A 12,302-nucleotide genomic window follows, 5' to 3' on the forward strand; every position below is an offset into this window, starting at 1 on the left:
GGCTCCCACAGACTGCGTATTGCTGATGCCCGGGGCCGCCCCCCGCCTGTGTGTCCAGACCGGCCTCCTCAGGTCGGCCGGACAGACCGAAGCTCAGGATGCCGAGGCCTGAGGCCGTCCTTCACGGACCACAGGGAAACGGAGTGGGCGGGCGGCAGAGAATGGGCGAAGTCCGAGGCGGGCAGAGAACTGTGGCTGAGGCGTGGGCTCTCCAGGGGAGCCAAGGCCACTCCCGGGGCCCCTCAGGGGCTGTGTTTGTCAGGAGACCTGAGGAGCAAAGAGAGAGAGACGGTGAGCCTCCTGCAGACGCTGCCCAAGGCCACAGGGAACACAGGCTCCTCTTCGCTCCCCGGCTCCCGCCAGCCGGCCTCCTGGAGGGCCTGAAACTAAGAGCTCATCCTCAGTGCTGTGGGGGACATCCAGGCCACCAGACAGCGCCCCCAAATCACCCACCCTTCCCTGTGTCTTGGGAGGGTGGGGCGCCGTCTGTGCATGACCTGGAGGGGTTGTTGGCCTCGGGCAGAGCCCTTCCCACCCCTACTTGCTGGCTTCTTTCCTCTAAGCGGCTGTATCACTCTGCCACTCCTCAGCTCAAGAACCATCCGTGGCTCCCTATTCCCTGTATCCAATTCAAACCCCTCCCAGCTTCCTGTGCCTCTGAGGCCACAGACTACAGAGCTCACCCAGAACGGCCGCTGCAGGCTGGGGGACCTGGCCGCACCCCCACCACGGAGCCACCCTCCCCTGGCCATCCACGCTGGGCCTCTACAGGTCTGTGCCGTTCCTGTGGCTGCCCAATCAAAGGACCACACACTAGGGGGGGAATCTGACACAGCAGTTAGTTCTTGCCCAGTCTCAAGGTGTGGACAGGGCCAGTTCCTGCTGGAAGATCTGAGGGAGGGTCCACTCCAGGCCCCCTGGGGCTTTCTGGTGCTCCCAGCAATCCTCAGTGCTCCTTGCCCGGGAGACGCATCGTCCTCATCTCTGCCTCCATCCTCACACGGTCCCCATGTCGACGTTCCCCTGCCCCATCCGGCCCCCGGAGGATTCCCTTCAACGGGAGGCAGAGGCCCTGGGGCTCAGCTTCCCCCCGACACTCCCCCTTTCCCTGGGCCCCAGGCAGCCCTGAGAATCTGCCCTTGAACGGACCGTGGCCAGAAAACTCATCATGGGACCCCGGCCCTACTGAAATTTCGGAGCCCACCCTGATGCTGTCTCCCGCGCGGGCACCTCCAGGCACCTGCCCACCTGGGTTAGGCCTCATCTGCCTCGCGCTAAATTCCTTACTCAGCCAGAGGCGGTGATGATGAGGGTCTCGCAGCTGCGGGGCCTCCCCAAATCCCAGGTTCCGTGAGGGCCAGGGGTCATCTCCAGCACCCTGACCAGCTGCGGTTCCTGAGCTCCTGGGTGCCAGTCACTGCTCTGGGAACGACCTTGCCGTCACCTTGTCATAGCCTTGTCTACCCAACGGGGCCGTGGGAATTAGAACCCGCACTCAACAGGACCTGAGGCTCAGGGGTGAAGGGACCTGCCCCGGGGACAGAGCAGCCTCACACTCACACCTCTGAGACAGGGAGCCTCAGATGCCTCCCCTCCTGGCTTCCTGGAGCTGCCAGCGTGGCCATCCTGCGGCCAGGCCCAGCCAGCCCTCTCTGCCTGTGGACACTTGTGGCCTGGGTCGCAGCCGGTGCGCCTCCTCACTGCACCCCTGGGGCCTGGAAAGGAAGCTGGCTCTGAGCTCCCCTCTGCTGGGTCTGCGGGCGCCCAGTCATCCACAGCCCAAGGCCAAGGTCTGCATCCTCCAGCCTGTAGCCATTGTTCCAGAACCCAGTCCCCAGAGGGCTCAGAATTGGCCCCAGAGTGAGCCTGCCATCACACTGGGCTGTGGACGCCCAACAAACTGACATGAACGGTGTGGTCCCGAGCTGCCCGCTGCACCTGCAGGCACCTGATGCTTGGCCCACACAAGCCTTTCCACCAGGGGCGACAAGAGGGCATGGTCCTGAGCCTGTGGAGTGTGTGTTCAGCTTCCATAAGAAGTTGACTCCGTGCTCAGACACAAACAACAAAACCAAACCTCCCAGCCCCAGTCATCCAGGTAAGTGATACTTTCTCTTCCTCACTAGAAGTTTCCATCTGATGTTAAGGTCAGGAGGAGCCTGCTGTACAAAGGAACATGCTATTCTTTTAATTTTTTTTAGACAGAGTCTTGCTCTGCCACCCAGGCTGAAGTGCAGTGGTGCGATCTTGGCTCACCTCAACCCCTGCCTCCCGGGTTCAAGCGATTCTCCTGCCTCAGCCTCCTGAGTAGCTGGGACTACAGGCACGCACCAACATGCCCAGCTAATTTTTATATTTTTAGTAGAAACAGGGTTTCACCATATTGGTCAGGCTGGTCTCAACTCCTGACCTCAGGTGATCCGCTCACCTTGGCCTCCCAAAGTGCTGGGATTACAGGCGTAAGCCACTGGGCCCGGCCTGAACACGCCGTCTTGAATGGAGCCTATGCAAAAGGTTCCAGTAAACAGCAGGAGAGAAGAGAGCGGCAAGAGAGTGATGACCGTGGTGCCACCTCCAGACACCTGGGACACTGTACCTTGGGAAAAACCCAAGTGGACTCAGGGACGAAATACACACCACATCCCACCCATGTCCAGGAAGCCTTTGGCTTCTCTCCTGGGGCTGCTCCTTGAAGGTGCAGAGCCAGGTCACAACCAAGGCCCCAACCCTTCCTGCGCCCCAAGGCCAGGTCCACAAGAAGGGCTGGAGTGGCTGTGGTTGGTTGCTGCTGTTCAAATCACCACGCAGAACATCGGGGACTCGGACTACAGTGCATTCACTCTAGCAACCCCAGCAGGCCTCCTGAGCTGCAGGGGGTCATCTTCACAGGGAACCTTCTCGAGTCCCAGGGCCCTTTAGTTCTTAGGCTGAGCAGCAAAGTGCATCAGGGCAGGGCAGGGCCAGGCACGGCTGGTGACACCATGGTGGCCTCCAGTCCTGTTGGCTTATGGTGTCCACTCCCCTGCCCTCTGCCCTTCTAGTCGGTGAACCACTGCTTCCCGGGCTCCAGGGCATCGAGCCCATTCTGTAGGGTACAGGCGAGGGGTCTAATGGAAGGAGGGTGCTGGCCACCAGCCTCCTGAGGACATGGGGCTCCAGTACCCATCAGGCTGGTGAGCTGCATGAGGACGGCTGCCGGGGTGGGACGGGGAGCTCGGCGGGCACTAGGCCCCAGGGGTGCGGAGAGCAGGCTCACCCTCTGCCAAGGGAGCAGGCTGCCATCCCACTCCACTCTGATGACAGGTGATGAGGCCCCTCGGGCTTCTGTCCTGTAACAAGGCTGGACTAGGCTACCACCTGGGAGGAGGTCAAGCTGGAATCCCCCTTCCCAGGGCGGCTACACCTCCTGGGCCCGAACGCTGCAGCAGCAATTACTATCTGAACATCCACTTTCTGAATGTCCCCTCTCTGTGCCTCAGTTTCTCCATGTGTAAACACATACCCACTTCATGAGTTAGTGCTATGGCTTGAAGAGATCTAATACAGCCAGCACCATGTCAGTGTTTCTCTCTTTTTCTTTAACAAGACAGGGTGTGGCCCTGTCACCCAGGCTGGAGGGCAGTGGTGCAATCACAGCTCACTGCAGCCTTGAACTCCTGGGCTCAAGCCATCCTCCCACCTCAGCCTCCTGAGCAGCTGGGACCACAGGCACGTGCCACCATGTCCAGCTGATGTCAATATCTCTTATGTGGAAAATGAGAGTGACAGGCGACTGGGGTGTCTGTGCCTGCCTGATGATTGGGGTGCTTCCTGAATGGCACGGGGTGGAGCCCAGCCTGAAAGCCCAGAATGCCTTGGGTGACTTCACCCAGGGCAGAAAGGCATCACTGAGAAGGGCCAGGTCTAGTGCCAGCCAGAAACCACAAGGACAGGGGCCAGAGGTGACCAAGCTAAACAGCCCAGGCGGATCCTGGGGACACACGCCCTTTCCTTGAGTGGACGCTGAATGTGCCCCAGTGAGGGACACAAGGACCCCAGCCCATCGCACCATTGCACACTGTCTCCTGGAGGCTGCATCCTGTGTGTGCAGCTCACACACCTCTCTCCCCGGGACAGCATGCCCCTGCGGGCTTCACTGGTGGCACCCTCCACTCTCACGCAGGAGCTCAGCTCACCGCCCACCCTCTTCCAGTGCGTGTGTAGTGAAACGATGCCTCTCTGGACCCTCCTTCCCGTGGTGCTGCCAGGAGAGGTGCCTGACACCAAGCCCCGGCCTGTGTGCCCAGGGGCAGAAGAGCTACCGTTTATATGAAATATTTGGGCCGGTTGTTGACACCTCCCAGGCCCCCTCCAAGCGCCCAGGTGGACCTGGTGGACAGAAGGGCGTCTGAAAGAGGCACCGCGGCTGCTCCAGATGAACAGTCATCAGCTGAGACTGAAGACAGAGCGAATTCTAGGACCTCAGGCCAGTTCTGCAACGTCAAAATACTGGGTCAAGCCACTGAAGACTATGTCACATGTGTGCTCAGGGTGAACCCTGGACAGGCCAGCTGCCGACGACAAAGCCGTGTGTGACCACGCTCAGGGTGAACCCTGGACAGGCCAGCTGCCGACGACAAAGCCGTGTGTGACCACGCTCAGGGTGAACCCTGGACAGGCCAGCTGCCGACGACAAAGCCGTGCGTGCCCACGCTCAGGGTGAACCCTGGACAGACCAGCAGCCGACAACAAAGCCTTGCCCTGTGCAATGAGCCGGCTCCACCAAAGAGCCAGGACTGCGTAGCAGACTCGGGTTCAGGGGTCAGGGGTCAGCGCTGCTGAGACACCCTCACAGGCTGATGGTCCCAGGGACGAGACAGAACCCACCCCTGCCAGGCGCAGTGCCTCACGCCTGTAATCCCAGCACTTTGGGAGGCCAACGTGGGGGGATCACCTGAGGTCAGGAGTTCGAGACCAGCCTGGCCAACATGGCGAAACCCCGTCTCTACTAAAAATACACAAAATAAGCTGGGCGTGGTGGCAGGTGCCTGTAATCCCAGCTACTTGGGAGGCTGAGGCAGGAGAATCGCTTGAACCCAGGAGGCGGAGGCTGCAGTGAGCCGAGATCGCACCACTGCACTCCAGCCTGGGCAACAAGAGCCAACATTCCATCTCAAAACAAAAAAACAAAACAAAACACAAGGAACCCGCCCCTGCCTCCCAAGGCTGCAGAAACACAGAGGAAAAGATGTTGGTAAAGGTGCCCTGGAAATGTACGAAACCACCCAAGTTAGGACCGCGTTGCTGGAAATGTACGAAACCGCCCGAGTTAGGACCATGTCACCGGAAATGTACGAAACTGCCCGAGTTAGGACCGCATCGCCGGAAGAGCACGCAGGTTTAGCACTGCTAACGAGGACGCTGTGCCTAGTGCCCTGCAAAGCCCACTTCCCCAAGGCTGTGGGGCTGAGGGAATCAGTGTGGGCTCTACAACTTGACTGGAACCCGGCTCTGACCCTGCGAACCACACAGGTCATGGCCTGGGGAAGGCCACCAGCTATCGATGCCTCCAGGCCTTCCCTCCTGGCCGCACCACACCAGGCTTGGTCTCATGAGACTTCAAAAACATCTTTTCAGGAAGTGAAGCTACCCAAGGGTGGCCTTCATCTGGGGTCACCAGAGAACCACAGTCTGTGGCCCCCACCTTGGGGTCTGAGTCAGCCACCCCCTATAGAGCAACGCTCAACACACAGGGCCCGGAGCTCCCCTCGGTCTCCTTGACCCCACCAAGAAGTATCAGGGACTAAAGGCCGTCGTGGAGCCACCATTGTCCTCAGGACCAGCCCCTTCCTCATGGCCGAAGATGCGCGTTCTGGGAACGAGGCCACCCCCATACCGCTGGGCTGCGTGGGCGCAGGGTTCAGGGATGACTCCATCTCGGCAGAACAGCCTTGGCAGGCGCGACTCAGAGCATCCCCGATGGCAAACCCAGCCCTGGGAATAAAATTACGCAGAAAAACTAACAAGTAAAATCCCCCAAACTCATCAAGACTGGTGTGATCACTCAAGCCAGACACAGTGTCCCAGGCCACAGCAACACTCGGCCGCTGTAGGGCAGGTGGGGGAAGGTGGGGGCGTCGGCTGAGAAATGTGCAGACAGATCATTTGTTCATCCGTCAGACATTTATCCATCTGCCATAAACAAGGCTCCTGACCCAGGAGGGTGGCAAAGATGAATGCAGGCAGGTTCTTTACCTCAGGGTAGAGGAGCTCCCCCAACACAGCTGGGCTGGCAGATAGGACATCAGAGACGTCAGCGCCTCGGCTGCCCACAGTGGGGCCAACTCCCCTGCAGTCCGCTCCTGGCCGTGGTACGCCGGAACGAGGCCGCCCCTGGCAGCCCTCCCCCTCCTCCATGAGCTCAGGAGTGAAGACTGTGCTATATTGGATTCAGTCCTCTGTTGAGGCTGAACTATGTTCTGCAGTAACAGACATGAAGATCCTGACCCCACACCTGTGCATGGGGTCTTACTTGGCAGCAGGTTCTAGCAGATGTGATCGACTTAGAATGGCGTCATATCAGATTAGGGTGGGCACCACTCCCTCACAGGGAGAAGAAAATCTGGACTCAGGGCAGACACACAGAGCAGCAGGCCCCATGCAGACAGTGACAGAGACCAGAGCCACGTGGCCACAGCGGCTGCAAGAGGCAGGGAGGACCCTCCACTGCAGCCTCCCGAGGGAGCACGGCCCAGCAGACACTGCGACCGCAGACGTCTGGACCCAGAACCACGAGAACAGGTTTCTGTGGTTTGAAGCCACCGGGTGTGTGACATTTTGTTCCAGCGGCTCCCGGAGACTCACACAGCCTGGACACTGTGCCTGACCCGAGTGAGTCCTGGGGACATTGACTGGAACCCGGGGGCTGCTGAGCCTGCATCCCAGGGCTGGGCTGAGGGTGGGACCAGGCAGCACCGCTCCAACATCTCCGCACTGCCGGGGCCCCGCGTGTGGGCTGCGCGGAAGCAGCAGAGGGCCCTCCTCACACCCTCAGGCCCTTGGGCATCACCACACCTGAGCTCCCGGCTGGGGACTCGGCCCTGCTGAGCATCCCAGGCCATCTCTCTTCTAACCCACCACACTGCCCAGTCTACCGTAATGCCTGCTCCACTGTGCTGCCGGCTCCACCACGCCACCCGGTCCACTACGCCGCCTGCTCCACTGCGCCACCAGCTCCACCACTCACTCCACCCGTCTCCTGCTCCACCTGCTCTGGCTGGGGCCTTCCCTGTCCCCTCCATGTCCCTGTGTTAAGCTGGGCTCCGACTAAAACTGTGCTTGACTCTGCTGTCCGTGTCCTCTGCTGTCCGTGTCTTCCACTGTGAAACAGGTTTCTCCACACCAGGACCATCTGTGTGGGGGTCAAGTTCTTTTCCCAAACCCGGCAGGGGCCCCGTGCACCTGTGCCTGGTGAAGGATGAGGGGGCCTGTGGGGTGGGGCAGGACAGTCGGTGCAGCCAGACGCCTCCAGAGCCTGGCGGGTGCCTCGACCTCCCACAGCCTCCCAGCTGGAGCCTCTGGGAGTGCGTTTCCCCGTCTGTAACATGGGATAGGAACAGTGTTTACCCCCATCCATGGGGTTCTTAACAACAACAAATAGTTCAGCATAAGAGAGAATGCAGGGCACCTTTTCTATTGCAGATTACAACTCAGAACAAAGAAGAAAAGCCACAGTGACCCTTCCTCACCAGCTTCCAGAGGTGTTCATCCAGAAGGCTGCTGTGTTATTGCCAGGGCTGCCGTAACCGAGTACCCGAGACTGGACAGCTTGAACAAAGGGCATTCGCTGTCTGCAGCCCACGAGGCTGGACCTCTGGGATCCACAGGTGTGGCAGGGCTGGCTTCTGAGGTCCTTCTCCTCGGTGTGCAGATGGCATCTCCGTGAGTCTGCACAGGCTCAGCCCTGTGTGTGTCTGTGTCCTCACCTCCTCTTTTTAGAAAGACAGGGTAATCTTGAATCAGGGCTCCGGACCCCAAGGACCCCACTTAAGCTTCTCTCCTTTAAGGCCCTATCTCCAAATATGTTAAGACTGGGGGGCAGCACTTACACGTATAGATTTGGGGGATGCAGTTCAGTCCATAAGAGCTGCTTTCTGAGGGGCTCCAGTTTCTACCCTCAGGGGTGAGGGTGGGAGGTCACTGAGCTCCACTGAGAACAGTCCTGCTGGCCTGTAGTGAGGCCTGCTGGGGGACACGTCCTCAGCACGGCATCTACAGACCCTGCAAGGCCACATCACAGCCACCTCTTCTCTGTGAACAGCCCCCAACACCGGGGCTGGGATCTCGTGTGCGAATCTCCATCCAGGGGTGGACACGGGACACGCTGAGCCCACCCGCGGTCTCTGGGGTCTGTCCCTGGCTGAGAGCATGGGCCAGTGACGGTGCTGGACCTTCACTGAGAGGGTTCTGAAGCCATGGCGCTGCCACGTTGTGCCACCACGTTAGGAAGGAGGCAGCACCAGGCAGATCCGCCAACCGAGGCCAGGGGCACAGCTCCATCCCCGCCCCCTTAGTAAGCAGATCCCCTTGTGCTCACTAAGCAGTGGGAAACGGTTACTATTCCTCATAACCAGACAGTGAAGGATATTGCTGTGTCTTATCTGCAGACACACAGGGAGGGGCCCGAGTCTGAAGGCTCCGTGAGTCCCCAAAGCCACGCAGCCAATGCGGAAAGGCTGGCTCTGGGACCAGCTCCTCTGCCCCAGGGCCCCCGTTCCTGCAGCCACCTCCTGCCCTGCCGTCCTTCCAGCCAGGGAGGCCACACGCAGTGGTGGCGGGGGAGGTGGGCTTCTCCTTGGGGCTCCTACTTAGCAAAGTCACTGTTGGGTCCGGTTAGGAAAAGCATCCATTCATCCTCTCCAGGGTTGGAGGAGAGGGGCCTGCAGCGGGAGCTCCTCCCTGTGCTAATTAAGAACAAGCCAGCTGGGGTGGGTGTGGGCAGCAGTGTCCAGGAAGACTGGCACTTGGTGGGTTCTAAGGAATCGGCACATCCGGGCACTGACCAGACTCCCACTAAAAAGCAGACCTGCAGTCCCGGACAGCGGAGGAGGCAGGGCCCCCAGAGCTTCTGCTGACTCAGCGCGCTGACGGCCAGATTGCTGCCATAGATCATGGAGTCATCGTGCCTCGCGCCAGGGAATAAAGGGAGCTATGTATGGCAAAAGCACGGGAGCTACTGTCAGCTCTGAGAGGGAAGGATGGCACCAGGAGACCCAGTCCGCAGGTAATGAAAGCAAGCCCACGGCAAACACAGAGAGGCAGATGGAGCCGTCACATGCTCCTTCCCAGATCTGCTCAACACTTCGTCCTTTATTGGTCATTACTGACCTGAATAGTGAGCTTGAAGATCAGTTATCACCTCTGGACACATCTGGGCTGCTACAGATGTCTAACCCTGTCTCAGCCATTACAGTGCTGGCCACTCGCCCGCCCCAGAGGACACAGCACCTGCAGGCACGTGTCCTCGGGCTGAAGGCAGCAGACCGCCCTAACCAAGGCTGGGATTAGTGTGCACAGGCATTCACTATGCAGCCCTTCTGTGCCATGAGGCGGAGAGCTGGGGAAGGAGGCAGGGTGGGCAGTGCCAGGGCCCTGGAAAGAAAACCGTGTACTCTTTTGCTTAGCTTTGACAGAAGCAGGCTGCAGTCTCAACATTTTCTGCAAGCTGCCAAGCTGTAAGAACACACATTTCTCGGTTGGTTAAATAGTCTAGCTTACTTCTCTGGGGGAAAAAAAAAATCTTTAATTTAAATATGGGAAAATTATATTTCTGTCTTTCTGATGGTATTTTTCCTCTCTTTGCCTCATAGCTATCTTTGGGTCTTTGAGAAGTTCCTAGAAGCTTCCAGAAACTGGGCCCTGGTGCGGGGGAGGGTTCTCAGCAGTGCTGGGGTAGTGGTGGGCTGCCGTTTGCTATTTCTATGGAGCTGCTGCTTTTGTAGATAGGCCATGATTTTTCCTTTTTGGAGAAGGGAGCAAAGCATCGTTCTGAATCATGAATACCAGGATCCAGGTGTGATACTCACACGAAGGGTGGCTTGGTTTATAACCCAGTGGTAAAAGGAGGAGCTGGTGACAATGAATTTGTGTCATCAAGGCAGAGTCCCATTTTGGCACTGAATTCTGAGCAGCGGCAAGGTCAAGGTGCCATGTCAGGCTGCCTGCGATGGCCGATCAACCCTCAGCACTGAAGGTAGAGCCACCAGTGGTGAAAAACATGGAGCTCCTGACAGCCAACCCAGCGGCCACATGGTTATGCATCCTGGAAACTAACACACCCTGCCTGGGGAATGTCGGCTTCTATACGTCTTAAATTAAAATAACCCGTTTAGGACTGTGCACATCATGGCCTCTCTCACTTAATAACCCGATGACTGGTGCAGACGGTCTCACGGGGGAGGCTGTGGTGCAATCACCCCTCACTGGGGTGAGCAGAGGGTCCTGGAGGGACTGAGCTGGGGGACTCTGTGCCAGGAGCCAGGGGAGGCCAGAGGCAGTGAGATGAGGCTCAGGAGCACAGGCGCGGCCTTTGACCTTCCCTTGCTGTGTGCCCGGAGGCCCAGGAGTGGCTACCCCGGGAGCCGTGCTAACTGGGACGCCCGCTGGGCTGCAGGGCACATTCCGTATCTGACCTGGGGGCCACCCACAGGTTTGATGACGTCACAATCCATGCAGTGGTACATTTAAGATGTTTGTGTTTCACTGCTGAGAGGTATACCTCAATTTAAAAAATAATGTAGACATCACGGGCACCTCCTTCCTTCCCCGCAGTGACAATACGGCCGTCCCCGTGCTGGGCTCTAAGTGGTGTTCCCAGTTCTGCAGGCTCAAGAAGGAAATTTCACACTTGGCCCGGGCAGCCAGGGTGGGGGCACCAGCCCCACCCATCCCAGGCGCACTGCAGCGGGTCACCCATTCTGTCCACTCCGAAGGTTGGTTGCTGGACTCGGCCTTGCTGAATTTTAAATGAGAGGGCCCAGGATCTCCCTCATGTCCCAGGGAGGCCGGAGCCCCCCCACCACAGCATCCCCCAATGAAGGCCCCCACGCAGGTGACCACAGGAGGCACAGCAGGGCTGCACAGTGACCGCAGCCCTCACTCATCACTCGGCATCTCACGCCGGATCCAGCTCAACCCCAGCTCTAACCTCAGAGGCTGCAGCCCCCTGTGCTGGCCACAGAGAGGGGAAGTGGAAGCCGCCCTCCCTGGCTGCAAGGCTGCCCATGTGCCCTGCGGAAGCCCGGGGGCCGGTGCTCACACCTGGAGCCATAGTCACATCCAGCGCCAGGGAGCAGGGCTGGCATCCCCATCCCTGAGGCCACACCAGCCCCGGGAATCGCCCGCCTCTCAGGCATGTGAAGGACATGGCTCTGCCACTTCCAACCTTTCCCTTTCGTCCCAAGCCGTAGTGCAGCCAGCTCTGAAGCTCCCATCCCCGTGCCCAGGCTCACCCAGCACAGTGTGCGGTGCCCTCTCCCAGCCCCAGGAGAAGACCCCGGCTGGCGTCAGGGGCGACCACAGTGTCTCGGCGACTGCAGCTCCACAGCCTCATTCCGTTGTGAGTTCGTGGGCGGACGGCATTGAGGGGACCAGGGACAGCAGGGCAGGCTCAGAGGCAGCTTCAGAAACGCCTCCCACTAGGGCAGCTCAGGGTCCCTAAGGCCAGGCGCTGCCCTTCGAGCTGTGAGGGCCAAGTAGCTTCTGAAGCTCAAGGTCAAGGCCCGGCCACGTTCTCAGCCTCTCTGTCTCACGGTCTTTACCCTCTGTCCAAGTTCAGGACAAACGGCCACTTGGGGTGGGACAGGCCTGTGTGGCCAGGTGTCTGGCCTCTGAGCTGGACACGGGGCAGAGTCCTCACATCAACAGAGGTCAGGAGACGGGCGTGGTGGTCTTGCCAGGGCAGCCCCCACCTGTGGCTGCTGTGCTGCCAGAGCAGAGCCCCAGGGGTCCAGGGGAGAGAGACTGGTCAGAGCCCTTCTGCCTCAAATACCAGGCTATGCCTGGGTACTTGCGTGCTGCAGTTTTATTGAGATATGATTCACACACAATACAATTCGCCGCTTAAAGTGTCAATTCAGTGGTTTTCAGCATATCCCAGAGGTGGGCAACCATCACGATAGCCAACTTTAGGACACCTTCATCTGCCCAGAAGAAACACTGTTCCCGTCAGCAGCTACTCCCCGTCTCCCTCCTGGGCCTTGGCAGCCACGGGCCTGCTTTCAGCCGACGTGACCTGGCCCGTTCCGGGCGTTTCACGTCACTGG

General features: G+C 59.2%; 1 protein-coding gene across 1 annotated transcript in view; it reads right to left on the reverse strand.

The window, feature by feature from the left end:
* Positions 1 to 2: 2 nt before the first annotated feature.
* Positions 3 to 12,302, reverse strand: part of FAM19A5 (family with sequence similarity 19 (chemokine (C-C motif)-like), member A5) — a 129,554-nt gene continuing 117,254 nt past the window's right edge. Inside the window, exon 7 of the mRNA XM_011998233.1 lies at positions 3 to 267. Coding sequence (XP_011853623.1) covers positions 259 to 267 — 9 coding nt within the window. The 3' untranslated portion in view covers positions 3 to 258. The remainder of the gene's footprint in view (positions 268 to 12,302) is intronic.

This window comes from Mandrillus leucophaeus, unplaced genomic scaffold (assembly GCF_000951045.1).
Source record: "Mandrillus leucophaeus isolate KB7577 unplaced genomic scaffold, Mleu.le_1.0 Scaffold562, whole genome shotgun sequence".
Classification (NCBI taxonomy): Eukaryota; Metazoa; Chordata; class Mammalia; order Primates; family Cercopithecidae; genus Mandrillus; species Mandrillus leucophaeus.